We start from the raw sequence: 21278 nt of genomic DNA, 5'->3' as shown, positions 1-21278 counted from the left end.
CTTCACTGTTCACTATTCTTGGTGTCATCTGCAAACTTACTAACCATGCCTCCTATATTCTCATCCAAATCATTAATATAAATGACAAATAACAGTGGACCCAGGACAGATCCCTGAGGCACACCATTGGTCACAGGCCTCCAGTTTGAAAAACAACCCTTTGCAACCACCCTTTGGCTTCTGTCATCAAGCCAATTTTATATCCAATTAGCTACCTCATCCCGTGAGAATTAATCTTATGCAACAACCTACCATGCAGTACCTTGTCAAAGGCCTTGCTAAAGTCCATGTAGACAACATGAAAGGAAGAAGGAAGAAGAGAGATGAAAAATAGCAATGAGCTTGCTGAAGCACACACAAGCAGACTGATACATCAGGGAATGATTGACTAAACGTTGAGTTAAAATGAGAGCTGCAGCCTCTACATCGGAAAATTTGTGGACCTTCCTTGTTCTCCATTTACCCTGTACCATTACACTGATTGCCAACTCCCTTACCTCCAGTGCCATCCATGTTTTCTCCCCATTGCCCATGGGTCCCTCTAATCAACAAATATTGCAAATAAGATGCAATCCTTTTACTCCTCCACTGAACCTTTGCCTATTCTTGATTTTAATAAGCAGTCGACCATATCCTAATATTGGGTGGGACTTTACAGCCTTGTTCGTCCCGAAACCATAAAATCCTGCCCGAAGTCAACGGACCTTTCCATGGTCCACCCCTCGCCTGCTCCAATTCCCGTGGCAGACGGGACGGTAAAATTCTGTCCATTGTGTCTCAAAAATGGCTGCCTCCTTGGGGATCCCATCTCCATTTCCACCCGCAAGCTCCCTTCACCAAAAGGACCGTTATATGATATTATATGTTCTGACGAAGGGTCATCCTGACTCAAAACACTGGCTTTATTCTCGCTCCACAGATGTTGCCAGACCTGCCGAGATTTTCCAGCATTTTCTGTTTTTGTTTCAGATTCCAGCAACCGCAGTATTTTGCCTTTACCGTTATACAGGCTATTGTGTCTAAGCTGCCAATCAGCTAACATGACAAATATTGAGAGCACAGACCAGAGAACTGTTTTAGGATGCACGCGCAAAGTCAATCACACTGATACGTTGCATAAGAACTCTAATTCTCTGGAGTACAGGTCCCTTTATTCTCGGAACTCTGAAAAGACAAGAGCAGTAAGCTGCCCCCGTCAGATAAAGAGTGAAGTCCTAGAGTGCTTATCCGACTCCTTTCTCATGCAAGCGATGGTTTCAGCAAAGGGTGATCAGCATTGGTCCTGGTCGCTGAGCATCTGGAGTGGTTTTGCTGAGGGCGTGGACCCACCCTGAATTGCAGACCCACTTCTTGGCTTGTTGGTTTCCTGAGGATGTGCCTGTTCCCATTTCAACTTACAAACTCCTCCTGTTCTGAGTCAGTCCAGCAGCAAGAGCAGAGAGTCAGAAATGCCTTTAGTGTTGCAGGGAAGAATGTGTCGCTATGCCGTGTGGCTCCTGTTTGGAGGGTGCATGTATTTGAACACTATCTCTGTGTCAGGTTTGGAGAGTTGGACCTTCCTCCAGGAAGGTAAGCTGAATAACAAATCTTTTAAACAGTTGAGGACACAAAGGGAGAGTAAGTGACTGCCAAAGTAACAGAATATCTTTAAACATGTTTAGTCCTAAAGGTCTCTTCAAGCCACCGCTTACACCAATTTTTGTTATTTGTAATTAATAACCGTATTCAAGAGATCTGGTTTAAACCATATCAGATTGTATTTATTTCTTATATATAACAAATTCAGTGCAAACAAAAGACATTTATTTGTATGTGTGTAGTAAAAGCATATTTGCAAAGCTAGTCAGAATAGCTTGTCGTGAAAATATCAATCTGATTGTATCTGAAGCAATAGAAAAGGTTAGGTCTGAATGCAAGTTGTGAGAAGGACACAAAGAGGCTGCAAATAGATAGACAGGTTGAGTGAGTTCCGCAACAAGGTAGCAGATGGACTGTAATGGGATTCACTTTAGAGTCATAGGCCGGAATTTTACCGGCACACCCGCAACGGAATCAGGGCGGGCACGGCTTGCAGATCAGAATTTTCCGTTGGCCTCAGGCAGGATTTTACAAACCTCGCCCAAGCGAGCAGTTGTAAAATACCAGCCATAGAATCATAAAGATTTACAGCATGGAAACAGGCCCTTCGGCCCAACTTGTCCATACCGTCCAGTTTTTACCGCTAAGCTATTCCCAATTGTCGGCATTTGGCTCATAATCCCTCTATACCCATCTGACCCATGTAACTTTTTAAAAGGCAAAATTGTACCCACCTCGACTACTACCTCTGGCAGCTTGTTCCAAACACTTACCACCCTCTCATCTTAAACCTATGCCCTCTAGTTCTATACTCCCCTGCCTTTGGGAAAAGCTATTGACTACCTTATCTATGCCCCTCATTATTTTATAGACCTCTATAAGATCACCCCTAAGCATCCTACACTCCAGGAAGCTCGTTGGTCATAAAAATAGAAAAGCAGGCTTTATCTTAAAAGGTGTGAAGCTTGCAAGTGCTGATGTTCAGAGGGATTTGGGTGGACTCATCTAAGGAATGCAGAAAGTTAGCATAAAGATACAGCAAAACATTAGGAAGGCAAACATGCAAGATTGTGAAGGGGCTTAACAGGGTAGATACTGTGAGGTTGTTTCCCCTGGCTGGGGAACCTAGAACATGGGGTCACAGCCTCATTATAAGGGACCAATAATATAGCACTGAGATGAGGAGAAATTTCTTCACTCAAAGGGTCATGAATCTTTGGAAGTCTCTACCCCAGAGGGTTGTGGATGCTCCATCACTGAATATATTTAAGGTTGAGGTTGACAGATCTTTGGTCTCTCGGGGAACCAAGGGCTACGGGGAGTGGGCAGGAAAGAGGAACTGAAGCCAAATATTAGCTATTAAATGGTGGTTGGATTTGATGGGCTATATGGTCTACTCTGCTCCTATTTCTTATATTCTTATTAAATCATAGCTAAGCTCAAATGTATAATGCTATGATCGATATAATTTTGTGCTATTTAAGGTGCTTCAACATGAAATCATAAATAAAACATTTTAGTTACACAATAATGGATATAAAGGCTGAAAGGGTTCCAGTGAGACTGCTACTAACAATTATTCTTTGCTTGTATTTAATATCTTGAAAATGAAAAGATTTACTTTGAATCATTTAGAATCTTACGGGTTCATAATCTTCAATAGATTTTAGCACTTTCTTTTTAACTTGATGCATTCAGCAACCTCTGAATTTTCTTCAAATATTAATGTGGACCAGAGTCATAGATAGTCCTGAACAGGTAGGTTTCCTTCACAGAAGGACAGACTTATGGTTTCACTAATATTGAATTGTATTGATAAAATGATCCCAGAATTATTGCTTCAAAGAGTGCCAAGAAAGAAGGATTAGAGGACAAAAATGGGAGGTATGAAAATTTTTCATAGTAATCTGCCAACATGAGAGAAGGACATTTATTTCAATAGATCTTCTTCCTCTAGAATATTACTCTCTCATCATGACATCCCATTGTATTTTGTTAACAAAGGGAAAGGCTATGCAACTACTCAAAACACAGTTGCGTACCACTGACATAACCTTCCGTCAGTGTGTTCCTCATAGCCAAGCACAATGCCATGACAGGTGTCCGATAATCTTCCACAAAAGTAACTCCTCAGAGGCTGGTGTCCCTTCACCAGATTCACTTTATTTACAAACTATATTTCACTCCTAGAGTGATTAAGGTGCAAAGCCAGAATCTGGAGTGTCAGTAGACCTGACACTCCCATATTTATATGCAGGTGAGGCTCCCTGTTTGGGCAGCCAATAATGACCACAATCAGGGAGCTCATACTCCAAGAGCCCAACCTCATGGGTTTTATTGAAGTTATTACATTGAGGAAATGTTTACCATATGATAGGAGGGTTTGTAATTTTTACCGAACTCAGTGAGCGGGAAATTCATTATATTGGGTAGAATGCCGATTTTAGACCCCCTTTAACATTGCTCTTTCCATATTCAAAAGATAGTAAAATTGGGCTGTGTGTAAAACCAATGTTGCCCCCAATCTCTTTGTTTTAAAGTTTAGTTATTGGTGTCACAAGTAGGCTTACATTGTCACTGCAATGACGTTACTGTGAAAATCCCCTAGTCGCCACACTGTTTGTGCACACTGAGGGAAAATTTAAGCATGGCTAATGCACCTAACCTGCATGTCTTTCGGAATGGGGTGGAAACCGGAGCACCCGGAGGAAAGAACAAAGAACAAAGAACAATACAGCACAGGAACAGGCCCTTCGGCCCTCCAAGCCCGGGTCGCTCCCTGGTCCAAACTAGACCATTCTTTTGTATCCCTCCATTTCCACTCCGTTCATGTGGCTATCTAGATAAGTCTTAAACATTCCCAGTGTGTCCGTCTCCACCACCTTGCCCGGCAGCACATTCCAGGCCCCCACCACCCTCTGTGTAAAATACGTCCTTCTGATATCCGTGTTAAACCTCCCCCCCCCTCACCTTGAACCTATGACCCCTCGTGAACGTAACCACCAACCTGGGAAAAAGCTTCCCACCGTTCACACTATCTATGCCTTTCATAATTTTATACATCCCTATTAGGTCACTCCTCATCCTCCATCTTTCCAGTGAGGACAACCCCAGTTTACCCAATCTCTCCTCATAACTAAGCCCCTCCATACCAGGCAACATCCTGGTAAACCTCCTCTGCACTCTCTCCAAAGCCTCCACGTCCTTCTGGTAGTGTGGCGACCAGAACTGGACGCAGTATTCCAAATGCGGCCGAACCAACATTCTGTCCAACTGCAACATCAGACCCCAAATTTTATACTCTATGCCCCGTCTTGTAAAGGCAAGCATGCCATATGCCTTATTCACTACCTTCTCCACCTGTGACATCACCTTCAAGGATCTGTGGACTTGCACACCCAGGTCCCTCTGCGTATCTACACCCTTTATGGTTCTGCCATTTATCGTATAGCTCCCCCCTACGTTAGTTCTACCAAAATGCATCACTTCGCATTTATCTGGATTGAACTCCATCTGCCATTTCTTTGCCCAAATTTCCAGCCTATCTATATCCTTCTGTAGCCTCTGACAATGTTCCTCACTATCTGCAAGTCCAGCCATTTTTGTGTCGTCCGCAAACTTACTGATCACCCCAGTTACACCTTCTTCCAGATCGTTTATACAAACAGCAGAGGTCCCAATACAGAGCCCTGCGGAACACCACTAGTCACAGGCATCCAGCCGGAAAAAGACCCTTCCACTACCACCCTCTGTCTTCTGTGACCAAGCCAGTTCTCCAGCCATCTAGCCACCTCCCCCTTTATCCCATGAGATCAAACCTTTTGCACCAACCTACCAAGAGGGACTTTGTCAAAAGCTTTACTAAAGTCCATATAGACGACATCCACGGCCCTTCCCTCGTCAACCATTCTAGTCACTTCTTCAAAAAACTCCACCAGGTTAGTGAGGCATGACCTCCCTCTCACAAAACCATGCTGACTATCGTTAATGAGTTTATTCCTTTCTAAATGCGCATGCATCCTATCTCTAAGAATCCTCTCCAACAACTTCCCTACCACGGACGTCAAGCTCACCGGCCTATAATTACCCGGGTTATCCTTCCTACCCTTCTTAAATAACGCACACAGACACACAGACACAGGGGGGACGTGCAGGCTCCGCACAGACAGTGACCCAAGCTGGGAATTGAACCCAGGTCCCTGGTTCTGTGAGGCAGCAGTGCTAACCATTGTTCCACCGTGTCGCCCTTGCTTTCCTCCATAGATGATTGTTATAATTTCCCCATAATCTCCCAAAGTTCCAACGAAACAAATCTCCTTTTATTATCTTTGCCATTTCCTACTTCGCTCTATACTAAGTAAACAATGTCATTTACAGATAATGTATGTGATAAAACAAAAGAGTAATGTTTCCTGTATTACCTGCAGGCACTGCGTCATTAGTATCACAAGCTGAAGAGTTGAAATGTTTTACTCGTATGTTAGATGACCTGACCTGTTTCTGGGATGACAATGAGAAGACAAATTCTACTTACAAGTTCTTCTATAACACTGAGTACGTCATCATTTTAGCTTATTAGTTTGAACTGTGGCGCTGAGAAAATTATTTTGCATAGAGTGTTATTGAGTGAATTGCTGACTAACTTGAGGCCACAGCTGACCAGAAAGCCTGTGTGGTCTGTTGCAGGCGCCTTTACAGTAGATGACACAGTGCTATATCTGTTGCTTGATAATGACAGCAATGCCCGTAATTATGATTAGTGGCATCTTGCGTGGCATTGAATCAGACTTCGCTGGTTGATAGTCACTTTGGTCGATCATCACTTTCTCGCACATGTAGTGCCACTGAAAATGTGATTGGAAACCTTCAGAGAAACTATTCAGCTTAACCCCATTACGAACTGCCCATCTTGAGAGTCAGCGAATCTGCATTCACTAATCCCCTGTATGTCCTCCAGCTCTATAGATGCAAGTTTTTAGTAGACATGAGGCCACACACTTGATAGAGTGTGGGAGCTTTTATTTTATTTATTAATTCATGGGATGTGGGCACCTCTGGCAAGTCCAGGATTTGTTGTCCATCCTAATCACCCTTGAGTGGCTTGCTAGTCAGCCACATTGCTGGGGGTCTGGAGTCACATGTAGGCCAGGCCAGGTAAGGATGGCAGATTTCCTTCCCTAATGGACTAGTGACGAGCGATAATAATTTCATGCTCTCTGGTACTAAGACTAGCCTGACAGATAGGATTTCAACCCGGGCCCACAGGGTATTAGCCTGGGTCTCTGGATTACTAGTCCAGTGACATTACCTCTATACCACCGTCTCCCCTAAATGTTTCATGCGCTTCAGCAGATTACAGGTCTGTCATCATTTTATCTGTCCCACATTATTACCAAGTTTTCAGATATTAGAGTCAGCTTTCCTCAGTTGCCATTGTCCATAATCAAATGAGACAGAGACATTGGAAATGACCTTCAATGGGATGAAGATCCCAGTTCCAGAACTTCCTCTCAGGCCTGAACGACGCAATGGAGCACAGCACACAGTGGCACAGTGATTAGCACTATTGCCTCACAGTGCCAGTGACCTGTGTTGCCTTCTAAGGACCTCTGCCATGGCCTCTAGTTTTCACCATATTTGTAAATAATGCTGATTATTCAAGTTTACTGATGTCACTAAGTTAGCTGGCATAATAAGTAGTAAGATGGGAGCAGAAAGGACATTGATAGATCAAGTGAAAGGGCAAAACTGTGGCATTTGGAGTTCAATGCGGGGAAGCGACAGCTCATCCACTTTTGACCAAAGAGGGCAAGGCACAGTGGCAGAGTGGTTAGCATTGCTGCTCACAGAGCCAGGGACCCGGGTTCGATTCCCAGCTTGGGTGACTGTCTGTGTGGAGTTTGCACCGTCTCCCCGTGTTTGCGTGGGTTTCCTCTGCGTGCTCCAGTTTCCTCCCACAGTCCAAAGATGCACGGGTTAGGTGGATCAGCCAAGCTGAATTGTCCCTTAATGTCCCATGATGTGTGGGTTAGGGGAATTAGCCGGATGAATGAGTGGATGGACGAGGGAGAGGGCCTGGGTAAGATGCTCAGTCGGAGAGTCGGTGCAGGTTCGATGGGCCGAGTGGCCTCCTTCTGCACCGTAGGGATTCTATCATTCTGTATCATAGCAATATTTTGGGTTATATGTGGAAGAGGGGCCGAGGAAAATTTGGTTACTGATTAGTGTGAGTGTATACATGATATTTCACAGAATGTTCCAGAGGGTTAATTTTTAACTCTGTATAATGTTGTGAAACAGATAATAGCAAATGACTCAAATGGAAAGAAAAATCAGCCGAGATATCAGACGGGGTATTGATGTGCAGTCAAACACCTCACACAACATCAATTATTCCCATGGAGTGCTGCCAAGTGTTTCTGTGTATTCATTTACATAGAGTACGATTAAATGTGGTGATAATTCTTCTCCTGATAAGGACAAGAGTTTAGTACCAAATACTGGACACAGCTGGTCTCATCCATGCACTAGAGGCAACATTTTAACCTTACTGTATTTTGATTAAAAACCCTCAAGTTGCCATGTTACATATCTCCTTCTCTTACAGCCAAATAATCCAGAAGACTTGTCACACAACCTCACACATGGTTCTCAGGAATACTATACGACATGTTTGCGTTATACCAGCAGAGGACATTCTGCTCTTTCAACCATTTGCAGTCGAGCTAAGTGAATCATTTTCCAATGTGTCTAAAATCAAACAGAATGTATCGATTGAATCAGTGGGTGAGTGGCAACCTTTCTCCTACTCTTTTTTTCACTTGGTGGACAGAGCTTGGCACTAATGTAACAGCCTTGACAGTAAATTCCTGTCATTCTCGACCTCTCTGCCGCGAATTTGTTTCCTTGCGTGAGTGCGTATGTACACCAAATCCTGGTTCGCGGCCCCAGAACTTTGCTCATCCGTGATTTGGACCATCGGGTTAAACTGTCAGACTGTTAAACTCTCACCTTTCCCGCATTGAGAGTGCGCACTACGCGTACACCGTCTCTGCACATGCGCAAGTTCACTGTTCATGATTTCAGCCTCTGTGAGATTTCGTGAGAACAGAACCCCCTGTGAACGACAGGAGTAGACTGCATTGTATTGTCCCGGGCAAAATATTTGGCACTCTTATGTCAATAATAGCAACTTGTAATTATAAAGTGCCTTTAACATAGTGTTTCACAGGAAAACGATGATATTTAATTAGGCATCAAGCTACATCAGCTGACATTAAGGCAAATGATCCAAAGCTTGCGACAAAGGGAAAGGTTTTAAGGAGTGTCTTAAAGGAGGAAAGAACGATAGAGAGTTAAGGAACTTTAGGAAGGAAATTCCAAAGGTTCGAGCTTTGGCATCTGAAAGCACATGTCGCCACCAATGTTGCAGCAATTAAAATTAGCGATGCAAAAGTAGTTAGAATTAGATAAGTGCAGATTTCCCAGAGGGTTATGGGACTGGGCATCTTAGGTAGACACAGTAAGAAGTCTCACAACACCAGGTTAAAGTCCAACAGATTTATTTGGTAGCAAATAAATCTGTTGGACTTTAACCTGGTGTTGTGAGACTTCTTACTGTGTTTACCTCAGTCCAACGCCGGCATCTCCACATCATCTTAGGTAGGTCAGCGAGTATGATACGTGAACAGGACTTGGTGTGAGTAAGGACCTGAGCAGCAGAATTTGGATGACTCCAAGTTTACAAAGGGTAAAATTGGAGACTAGCCTGAAGTGCATTGGGACATATAGTCAAGTCTTTAGGTAACATAAGTTTTCAGTAGCAAATGAGCTGATTCATGGGGCGATATTATAGAGGTAGAAATGGGCAGTCTTGGTGATGGTGCGACTATGTAGTCAGGACCTCATGGCAGGGTCAAACAGTAAAGAGTCTGGGTTAGTCTCAGACTGTTGCCACGGAGAGGATGGAGTCAGTAGTGAGGGAACGAAGATTGGAGTAGGGAGTGAAGAAAATGACTTCAATCTTCCCAATATTAAGCTGAAGAAAACTTCTGGTCATCCAGTACTACATGTCAGCAGAGTATGATAATATAGAAAGATTAGAGGAGTTGAGAGAGTTGGTGGTGTGGTAGAGTTGGATGTCTTCAGCATTCAGGTGAAAACTAATGCTGTGCTTTCATATGTCACCAAGGGCAGCATATGGATGAAATGTAAGAGGGGATATGGATAAATCCTTGGCAGACATGAGAGGTAATCGTGCAGGAACGGGGAGAGAAGCCATTGTAAGTGATACTCTGACTATGATTAGATATACAAGAATGGAAGCAGCTAAGCTCATTCAACCCAACTGGACAACACTGGGAAAGCGTTGGAAGAGAACAGTGTGCTCAGTCATTTCAAAGACTGCAGACATGTCAAGAAGGAAGAGGTGCAAAAGTTTATGTTGTCATAGTCACGTTGGATGTTACTAGAGAAAGATGCAAGTTCAGGCCAGAGCAGAGGGCAGGGGACACGTTAGAGAACCTTTGGCCTGATGAACTTACGGAAGCAAGGGAAATGACAGAGGCAGCTGTTAGATGTTCTCAATCTTGGTGGGCAAAGAGGCCCATGAACTCTTCATGCTTACTGTTGGAGGTGATTGTCTTCTAGGAAGTAAATGAGAGAATCCAATCCTCCACTCAGGATTGGTATCAATCGTACAGGGAAAATGAACAGATTAGTATTTTTGGCAAAGGGCAACTCAGAAGCCATGTTTAGGCAACAGTGACATGTAACACCTTCAATGCAATAAAATGACCAAAACCACCACACATAGGAGGGAACAGATGGCAAACCATAGTAGGGGAGTAAGAAAGTCTATCAAAAATATGGTCTAAAACAGACAGGTAGGCAAAAGGTAGCAAGGGAATTTCAGAGTGTAATACTGATGGCTGAAGAGGAGTGGTAGGTAGACAGTTTCACTGTTCAACATCAGACAGCCAAAGGGTGCAAACTGGGATGAAAAGATAGGGACATAGGTGCATTGAAGAAGAACGCAGAGGCAAGACTCTGGATTTTGATTTCAGTATTGAACCAGAGACAATTGGTGAGGCCAAGAGTGATGGATAATAAAGGGATATTAAACAGACAGAAGAATGTAAAGGAAATTTAAATTTGTGTATGATGCCAAAGGCTAGAGAGTAAAGAGCATTTAGGAAGTCAAGTTTTGAGGCAAAACGAATATGAGATAAAGTTTCCATAGCACGTGGAAAGGTGAAGCAGAGGTGGGTAGTGTTGAAGGCAGGATTTTCCAGTCCCAACTCCGGTAAGCATCGTTACGGGCAGGATGTGAAAATTTGGAGAGCTGTTGGACAGAACTTTCCAACCGTTCACACTGGTGGGATTTTCTGGTCCCGCTGCGGTGAACAGAGATTTGGCTAAGTGGCAAATTTTCCATTCTCACTCGCAGCAGCGCCACATTACTGTAGAGAATATTGCCTGACCAGAACAAACCAGATATGATGATATACACAGCCAGGCTAGTTATTTGTGTAGAAGTATATATGAGTCTGTTGTGTTTAGACTTCTGGGTGCATATATAGGTTAAAGAGACTATGACAGGGTAATGGCGGAGGAAGCTACTATCAGTCCTTTGGAAGGACAAAAACTGAATCAAAGAAAATTATTAAGATTAAGATGAATGAATGGTAAAATAATCCACTTGCATAAACTCCATTTTAATATCAACTTCTTTGGCTGAAAACCCAAACCTGGAATTCTAACAGTCCAATTTCTGTAACGAGGCTGTGAGCAGAGTGTTTCAAGGCTCAGCTACACATTGCTTACATTTAGAGCTTAAGTTTCTTTAACTAACCACGATAATGCATTCTATGTCTTGCTAGCCCTGAACACCAGTCCGTTAGTGTTGTGACTGTGGATGTTTGATAGCGATAAATGTTCAGAACACCAGGAACCTCTGATAAAAAGTGGTGAAAACTGGTGCAAGGTTCATCAAGATCATGTGAAATAATTTAGAGTTAGAAGGACATTAGAAAAGTGAAGTTGCAATTTTTTTTCTCTCAGAGGGTTGTGAGTCTTTGGACCTCGCTTCCTGAAAAGGTGGTGGAAGAGAGCCCTTGTATATTTTTAAGGCAGAGGTGGATCGATTCTGGGTAAACAAGGGGGATGATAGGTTATCGAGGGTAGGCGAGATGTATATTTGAGGGCACTATCAGATCAGCCATGTTCTTATTAAATGGTGATGCAGGCTTGAGGGGCTGAATGGCCCACTCCTGCTTCTTATTCATATGTTTGTATAAGAAGTTGGGAGCTGGAGAAGGGAGGAATCTCACAGGTTGATCTCATCTTCTGAGGCACAGCATCTTCTGTAACCTTGCTGTTGGGTGCCAAACATTTAACCATTAATAAGCTGCAAGTTTTTGATTCATGTCCAAGTCTTGCTATATAGGTGGCATGATACAAAATTTATATTCCCAACAATGCAAGACATAAAAGGGCTGAAAACTTGGAAAACAACATTACCATAATGAGAGGTGCAGCTATTTTCAGATACCTTTCTGCACAAACGCGATTATTAACTGATCAAATTATGATTTTTTGCTTGTTTAATTATTCTCATTGTATCTCATCACCCAGTCCTCCTGGACCCACCTTCCAACCTGGCAGTGTATTTAAATGGAAATCCACATCAACTCCGGATTAACTGGATCCCACCAAGAAATCCCGATATAAACGAATTTCTGATATATGAAATTAGCTACTGGAGGGATAAATCTGGCCTTGCCTCGGAAAAGGTGAGTAGATCCCATGATATGAGAAGCATTTACTTACAACATGCCCAGGTCCACATGTTTTACTTTAAGAGTACACTTGCTACATTAGCAGTAAGATGAAACTAAAGGCAATGATAACGTTAATAAAACTAAGAGTTGCTGATAGCTTCATGTAACCGGGAAATTTCCCAGATAAAATTACTCACCTTCACTAGCATTTATTACCTAAAATCATGCAGAGAGATACAGCACAGATGAAGGCCATTCAGCCCACATGGCTGTGCCAGCTCTTTAGTAGAGCGATGAAGCATCATAGCATCCCTACAGTGCACAAGGAGGCCATTCAGCCTATCAAGCCTACACCGACAACAATCCCACCCAGGCCCTATCCCTGTAACCCCATGTATTCACCTTGCTAGTCCCCCTAACACTAAGGGGCAATTTTCCCTGGCCAATCAACCTAACCTGCACATCTTTGGCATGTAGGAGGAAACCAGAGCACCCAGAGGAAACCCACGCAGACATGGGAAGAATGTGCAAACTCCACACAGTCAGTCACCGTAAGTCATTCCAAGGGTGGTGAACCTGTGGAATTCTCTACCACAGAAGGCCATGGAGGCCAAGTCACTGAATATATTGAAGAATTAAATAGATAGATTTCTAGACTCTAAAGGCATCAAGGGATGTGGAGAGAGCGCCGGAGTGTGGCGTTGAGTTAGAGGATCAGCCATGATCAAATTGTGTGGTGAAGCAGACTCAAAGAACCAAATGGCCTACTCTGGATCCTAATTTCTATGTTTCTATGCTTCACCTGGAGACTGGGACCATAAAATCTTTAAAAATGGGATTTCAAACTGGTCACTGTTTCTTTTTCTAATATTTAAAAGATAATCAATTCCTCATCTGACCCGTTCACGAAGGTTTCTGGTTTCTCTGTTTACCTTCACCATCTTTCCGCTTCACAAAGCTTCTTCACAGTGCTTACTCACTGGAAATCATGGCCTGTCCTTTTGTCTTTTTTGCCTGAGTTGAAAAATTATTCGTTTCTTTTGGGTTATTCAAGTGGAGTCCAGCTTCAGCCTTGTATTGTGAAGATGGTCGAAAGCTTGGGGTGCAGAATAAATAAAATGTAACACATATATAAGTAGAAGTGCACAAGCAGCAGATTTGCATTTACATCTCCCAACCTTGTGAAGTATTCAAATTTGCACAAATGTCCAGATTTGGTGAACTCAAATCCGACTCCCTGAAACGACCACAAAACGTCACACAACCATGGGGCTCCAGTTGCACAGTGTTGTAAGAGGAGCTGAAAAATGTGACACTGACTCTTTGACAGAGCATCCCAGAGCCTGGGATGATATATCAAAGGGTCAGCTCAGACTCGATGAGCTGAATGGCCTCCTTCTGCACTGTAGGGATTCTATGAAGACATGATTTCTTTCATCCTGTGATTTCCATGGGAGGAAAGTGACCTAATCCCATTGCACGTGGGCTAGATTTAAAACTCTCTTATATGCTCGGTTAATAACCAACCAATTTCTTCTTTCAGAGAGTGACAGTCAATAGCAAACAGCAACATGATCTTCAGGACCTAAAGGCTGGAATTAGGTACATGGTTCGCCTGCGCACCAAACCTGATGGCATTTCATTTGACGGGTTCTGGAGCTCCTGGTCAGAAACAGTATCAGCTGTAACTCCCTATTCCTCAGGTGACTTAAAAGCAAATCACTGCCACATGTTAACTCTTTTCAGTCCCTCTTGCATACAACACAGGTATTAAAAAAGGGGCGTAGACTAGCGAGGAAAGACTGCTGCTATGTTTTTTTTAGTAATTCATGGGACACAGGCGTCGCTGGCTGGCCAGCATTTATTGCCCATCCCTAGTTGCCCTAGCTCAGAGAGCAGTTGAGAGTCAACCACATTGCTCTGGCTCTGGAGTCACATGTAGGCCAGACCGAGTAAGGATGGCAGATTTCCTTCCCTAAAGGACATTAGTGAACCAGCTGGGTTTTTCCAACAGTCATTTCATGGTCATTAGTAGATTCTTCATTCCAGATATTTTTAAATTATTGAATTCAAATTCCACCATCTGCCGTGGCGGGATTCAAACCTGGGTCCCCCGGAACATTAGCTGAGTGTTTAGATTAATAGTCTAGTGGTAATACCATTAGGCCATCACATCCCCTCATGTGTCCTTTCATTTCCAGATGTTGTTAATAATCGCACTTTAAACTTGGAAAGATCAGAAACTCTATGGCTGAAATATTACGGCCGTTCTCGCCAACAGGATTTTCCATTCCCACTGCAGTGAACGGAGACTTGGCTGGGCGACAAATTCTCCAACCTCGCTGCAGCGGGAGTGTGGCCTAAACGGCTGGTAAGATCATGCCATATGTTAAATTTTTCCATGCTGACTGATACAAGAAAGGACCCAATTAAAATGACTCTGCCATGCTTAACGAGTCTAGCACAGATGCAAAATGTGGCCTCTTGGAACACTTCTACATAACCATTGGTTCCTAGCTAATTCGGCCCATCAAGTCTGCTCTGCCATTCAATCATGGCTGATATTTTTCTCATCCCCATTCTCCTGCCTTTTCCCCATAACCCCTGATCCCCTTATTAATCAAGAACCTATCTATCTCTGTCTTAAAGACATTCAATGACCTGGCTTCCACAGCCTTCTGCGGCAAAGAGTTCCACAGATTCACCACTCTCTGGCTGAAGAAATTCCTCCTCATCTCTTGTTTTAAAGGATCGTCTCTTTAGCCTAAGGTTGTGCCCTCTGGTTCTAGTTTTTCCTACTAGTGGAGACATCCTCTCCATGACCACTCTATCCAGGCCTCGCAGTATCCTGTAAATTTCAATAAGATCCCCCCTCATCCTTCTAAACTCCAAGGAGTACGGACCCAGAGTCCTCAAACCGTTCCTCATACAACAAGCTCTTCATTCCAGGGATCATTCTTGTGAACCTCCTCTGGACCCTTTCCGAGGCCAGCACATCCTTCCTCAGATATGGGGCCCAAAACTGCTCACAATACTCCAAATGGGGTCTGACCAGAGTCTTACACAGTCTCAGAAGTACATCCCTGCTCTTGTATTCTAGCCCTCTTGACATGAATGCTAATATTGCATTTGCCTTCCTAACTGCCGATTGAACCTGCGCATTAACCTTAAGAGAATTTTGAACAATGATTCCCAAATCCCTTTGTGTTTCTGATTTCCTAAGCATTTTCCCATTTAGAAAATAGTCTATGCCTCCATCCCTCCTTCCAAAGCGCATAACCTCACACTTTTCCACATTGTATTCCATCTGCCACTTCTTTGTCCACTCTCCTAATCTGTCAAAGTCCTTCTGCAGCCCCCCTGCTTCCTCAATACTACCTGTCCCTCTACATATCTTTGTATCATCTGCCAACTTTGCAACTGTGCCTTCAGTTCCTTCCTCCAAATCGTTAATGTATATTGTGAAAAGTTGTGGTTCCAGCACTGACCCCTGAGGCACACCACTAGTCACCAGCTGCCATCCTGAAAAAGACCCCTTTATCCCCACTCTCTGTCTTCTGCTAGTCAGCCAATCCTCTATCCATGCCAGGATCTTACCCTTCACACCATGGGCACTTAACTTATTTAACAGTCTCCTATGCAGCACCTTGTCAAAGGCCTTCTGGAAACCTAAATAAATCACGTCCACTGGATCTCCTTTATCTAACTTCCTTGTTACCACCTCAAAGAACTCTAACAGATTTGTCAGGCATGACCTCCCCTTGACAAAGCCGTGCTGACTCAGTCCTACTTTATCGTGCACTTCCAAGTACTCTGCGATCTCATCTTTAATAATGGACTCCAAAATCTTGCCAATGACCAAAGTCAGGCTAACCAGCCTATAATTTCCTGTCTGCTGCCTCCCTCCCTTCTTAAACAGCGGTGTTACATTAGCTACCTTCCCAGTCCTCTATTACCCTCCCTGCCTCCAGTGATTCCTGAAAGATCACCACCAATGCCTCCACAATTTCCTCAACTATCTCTTTTAGAATCCTGAGGTGTAGTCCATCCAGTCCAGGTGATTTATCCACCTTCAGACCTTTCAGTTTCCCCAGAACCTTCTCTTTAGTGATGGCCATTACACTCACCTGTGCCCCCTGACTCTCCTGGAGCTCTGGAATCCCACTGGTGTTTTCCACCATGAAGACTGATGCAAAGTAACTATTCAGTTCCTCTGCCATTGCTCTGTTTCCTATTATTACTTCTCCAGCCTCATTTTCCAGTGGTCCAATGGCTATTTTTGCCTCTCTCTTACCTTTTATATATTGAAAAAATATTTATCGGGTGTTACAGACCCTCTGTTGAAGTGGAAACTTTCCTGCTTCTTGACTGTGATAGAAAAACTCAATAAAATTCGTTCCAACAAAATAATTAGCCTTTATTTACGAAAGACTGCATGCAGTTTTGGCTGGCACTTGAGTTCAGAGAGCAGTTGGTACAACTTGCTAATTCCTCCTCAAGTCCGCAATTACACAAAGAATCAGTTCAGTTTTCATACATAATCATTATCAGTTTGCGTGACCAGAGCATATTCAGGAATTCGATTAGTAATAGAATCATAAGCAATGTCATTAATCATGTCATAACTTGCTGACCTCCTAGAACTTTTTGTCTCATCATTCATACCCTTATCTTGTCCTTTGATGGAACAGAAAAAGGTCGGTGACTCCGTCATCCCTGACCTTATCTTGTTTTATTTACTCATACAGTGTTAAGTTATGCGGAGTCAGCCTTGCTTATATTGTACCAAATAGCTGACCAATTTTCCCATCATGCTATTCCCTAGTTCATACAACTTCACATTCCCTCCTTTTGTCATAACTAATTAAATAGGTATATCCATGACCCGATTAAAAATGCATTTGCACAAGCAACCAAGCAATCCTATCCCCAGTAGCTGTAGTAGTAGTAACATGAAGGTCTTAAAGATCCAATCAAATAATCCGTGACCCAGCCATCCTAACCAACCTGATGGGTCATAATCATGAAATTCATGGCCAATCTCTCGAATTTGATCAGCCTGTCTCTTAATATGGTCGGCCAGGTTGGTGATATTTTCAAAGGTATCTGATAAATAATGTCTTTCCAACAGATACTTCCTTTTGGTATAAATGTAATTTTTTTTTTAAGCTGACAAACAAACCTCATATTCTTGTTGCATCCTGTCTTTTGTCTGCCCATTGACTGAAAGCCTCTCTTCTGTTTTCAGATGAAATAAACTTACGCTGTTCAACCTCTGATCTCCAAATCATAACCTGTCAATGGAAAGTGAATAAAACGGAGCCTGGTGCTCTATATAGTTTGTACTATCAGACAAGGTAATTCTGCTGTGTGAACATTGATATGCAGAGTCCTCAGGAGGCGGTTCCTAGGTTACTAGAGTGAGGTGGGATGGGGTTGGGGAGGGACTATAAATGAGAGCATGACTTGTAGAACCTACCTATGATCTAGTTTAGGGCACCATCTGAGTTCCTCATGATCTATACTGGTTTCCCAATTCGAGTGAAGAACGATATTAGGAAAATAGAGCATTTAAGGTTAAGAAGGTAGGAGGGTGGTGAGATAAAAACAGGAAAAGCTGGAAATGCTCAACAGGTCAGGCAGCATCTGTGGAGGGAGAAATGGGCTGGGATTTTACCAGCTCGCCCCGCCCATCAATGGGTAAGTAACATGGGAAAACTGTTTACCAGCAAAATCATAGAATCACAGCATTCCCTCCAGTGCAGAAGGAGGCCATCGGCCCATAGAGTCTGCACTAACTCTCTGACAGGGCATTTTCCCAAGGTCCACCTCCACCCGATCCTTATAACCCCACGCCTTAACCCCGCTAATCCCCCTAACCTACACATCTTGGGCCACTAAGGGTTAATTTACCATGGCCAATCCACCTAACCTGCACATCTTTGGGCTGTGGGAGGAAACCGGAGCACCCGGAGGAAACCCACGCAGACACGGGGAGAACGTGTAAACTCCACACAGGCATTTGAAATATCTTCAACTTAAAAATTTACTAAAATTAAACATTTCAATCGTCTATTGCAGGAAACTGGTCTGATTTCCAACAGTAAATCTATCTTTCTTTGCCTCCTATCATGCTCCCTAAAGGTGATCCAGATTAAAAATGTACTTCACTGTAATTAGTTCCCCTTACAGCATGTGCACCAAGGAAAGTCTCCATGTGGGTGCATGTATATTTGGAAAAGGTAGTCTAATTTTTACAATTAGAACATCTGGTAAAAATATTTTCTATTTGTGCTGAGAATCAGACTTACATGGGTAGGCCAGTAACAAGAAAAGCGGAGCAAATGTCCTTGTGGCTATTGAAAATGACAACAGGCTCTTTATCGTTTGTAATATAACACAGCATTTTCTTGGATGGTAAGAAGATGAGTCCACAGCACCTCCTTGTGGTCAGTAGCAGGTACAAGTGACAAACTCAAAATACATTCTTGAAACTCAGAGCTTCAGCTAACATTGGGTTCCAGTTGGGGGTGGAGTGTGGAGACCGTTGTAATGATTTACACGATATATCAAAATGCTATGAGTAGATTTAAGTAATATAAAATAGTGCATTATGGAAATGGGCTAATCTCTCCGCGGCTTTCCATCTAGTTAATAGCTGAACTTTCCTTAAGTGGTTGTTTAAATTGTTTAGCTCGGTTGCCTTGGACGGCTGGTTAGTGATGCAGAGTGACGCCAACAATGTGTGTTCAATTTCCGTACCTGCCTTTGCAACCTTACCGTTTGCCTGAGGTGTGGTGATCCTCAGGTTAAATTACCACCAGTCACAGCCTATGGTCATCTGGGACTATGGTGACTTTACCTTTGATTTGAGGGTGGCACTGTGGCACAGTGGTTAGCACTATTGCCTCACAGCGCCAAGGACCCAGGTTCAATTCTGGCCTCGGGTCACTGTCTGTGTGGAGTTTGCACTTTCTCCCCCTATCTGCGTCGGTTTCCTCCGGGTGCTCCGGTTTCCTCCCACAGTCCAAAGATGAGTGGGTTACGTTGATTGGCAATGCTAAATTGACCCTAATGTCAGGGAGATTAGCAGGGTAAATGAGGATTACGGGAATAGGGCCTGGGTGTGATTGTGGTCGGTACAGACTCGATGGGCCAAATGGCCTCTTTCTGTACTGTAGGGATTCTATGAGTCAGTTAGCTCAATTGGCTGGATGGCTGGTTCATGATGCAGAGTGATACTAACAGCATTGGTTTAATTCCTGTATGGGCTAAGATTATTCATGAAGTCCCCACCTTCTCAACTTCGCCCCACGTCTGGTGTGGTGATAGAAACATAGAAAACTACAGCACAAAACAGGCCCTTCGGCCCCACAAGTTGTGCCGAACATATCCCTACCTTTTAGGCCTACCTATAACCCTCCATCCTATTAAGTCCCATGTACTCATCCAGGAGTCTCTTAAAAGACCCTATTGAGTTTGCCTCCACCACCACTGACGGCAGCCGATTCCACTCGCCCACCACCCTCTGTGTGAAAAACTTCCCCCTAACATTTCCCCTGTACCTACCCCCCAACACCTTAAACCTGTGTCCTCTCGTAGCAGCCATTTCCACCCTGGGGAAAAGCCTCTGAGAGTCCACCCGATCTATGCCTCTCAACATCTTATATACCTCTATTAGGTCTCCTCTCATTCTACGTCTCTCCAAGGAGAAAAGACCGAGCTCCCTCAGCCTATCCTCATAAGGCATGCCACTCAATCCAGGCAACATCCTTGTAAATCTCCTCTGCACCCTTTCAATCTTTTCCACATCCTTCCTGTAATGAGGCGACCAGAACTGAGCACAGTACTCCAAGTGGGGTCTGACGAGGGTCTTACATAGCTGCATCATTATCCCCGGACTCCTAAACTCAATCCCTCGATTGATAAAGGCCAGCATACCATACGCCTTCTTAACCACCTCCTCCACCTGCGGGGCCGATTTTAGAGTCCTATGGACCCGGACCCCAAGGTCCTTCTGATCCTCTACCGTACTAAGAGACTTTCCCTTTATATTGATCCATTTATATTGATTGATTTATAGTGATCCACCAAGGGGGAGAACTGACTCATGGTGATTTTAACCTAAGGATCACCACATGGTCTATGGTGAATGTAGCTTTATTTGATGTTACATGCAATTCTATTGCTATGCCTTGGCAGTTTGTGCCACAAATAAACGAGGGAAGAAGTTTGAACAGATTTATGAGCAGGCATTTAATGGTTTTCTACTTTGTATTTTGCTGCAGTTAATTTAACAAGCCATTTTATTTTCTGTCAGAAAGGTGGAGTGGAAAAAATGCATCAATCAAAGAAACACTACCACAGGCGATGCCATCACCTACCACTGCACGATTGCAACATCAGAAGTGAACAAGACGGTCATTATAATTAACGCGTCCTATCCACATCACACACTGACTTTTTATAAAAAGCCTTTTAGGACTGAAAACATTGGTAAGTGAGACAGGATTAGTTACCATGGATTCTGTAACATCATAGTGCATAGACCACGCCTGTCTACAGTGCACACAATTACTATAATCTCGTGATGTCCCTGTTGTGGCAACCATCTCTCCTTCTTTCTAACACACCTAAACACCAATTAAAGGGAGTGGGTGTGTACTTCAATCCCACTCCCCAGTCTATAAAACAAAATAGAATTTAATTTATGTACTTTCGCAAATGCTGGGCATTCCAAAGTACTTTACAGCCAATGAAATACTTTTGAATTTTCCCCTTTGTTCCAGAAGCCACAGGTGGCGGTCTGCGCACCACAAGTTCCTACAAGCAACAATGAAATAAATTATAATTCATTGTTGAGTAAATGTTAACCAGGGCACTAGAGAGATCACAGTGTTGTTCAAGTAGTGCCAAATG

At 43.4% G+C, this 21278-nt stretch overlaps 1 protein-coding gene across 1 annotated transcript in view; it reads left to right on the top strand.

Moving 5' to 3' along the window:
* The first annotated feature begins 1448 nt into the window (after positions 1-1448).
* Positions 1449-21278, top strand: part of mpl (MPL proto-oncogene, thrombopoietin receptor) — a 33118-nt gene continuing 13288 nt past the window's right edge. The window contains exons 1-7 of the mRNA XM_078219435.1: positions 1449-1569; positions 6006-6132; positions 8186-8364; positions 12214-12371; positions 13903-14062; positions 17608-17716; positions 20680-20855. Coding sequence (XP_078075561.1) covers positions 1449-1569; positions 6006-6132; positions 8186-8364; positions 12214-12371; positions 13903-14062; positions 17608-17716; positions 20680-20855 — 1030 coding nt within the window. The remainder of the gene's footprint in view (positions 1570-6005; positions 6133-8185; positions 8365-12213; positions 12372-13902; positions 14063-17607; positions 17717-20679; positions 20856-21278) is intronic.

The sequence above is a fragment of the Mustelus asterias genome, chromosome 8 (genome assembly GCF_964213995.1).
Source record: "Mustelus asterias chromosome 8, sMusAst1.hap1.1, whole genome shotgun sequence".
NCBI classification, from domain to species: Eukaryota; Metazoa; Chordata; class Chondrichthyes; order Carcharhiniformes; family Triakidae; genus Mustelus; species Mustelus asterias.
This window is presented reverse-complemented; position numbering and strand designations above follow the sequence as displayed.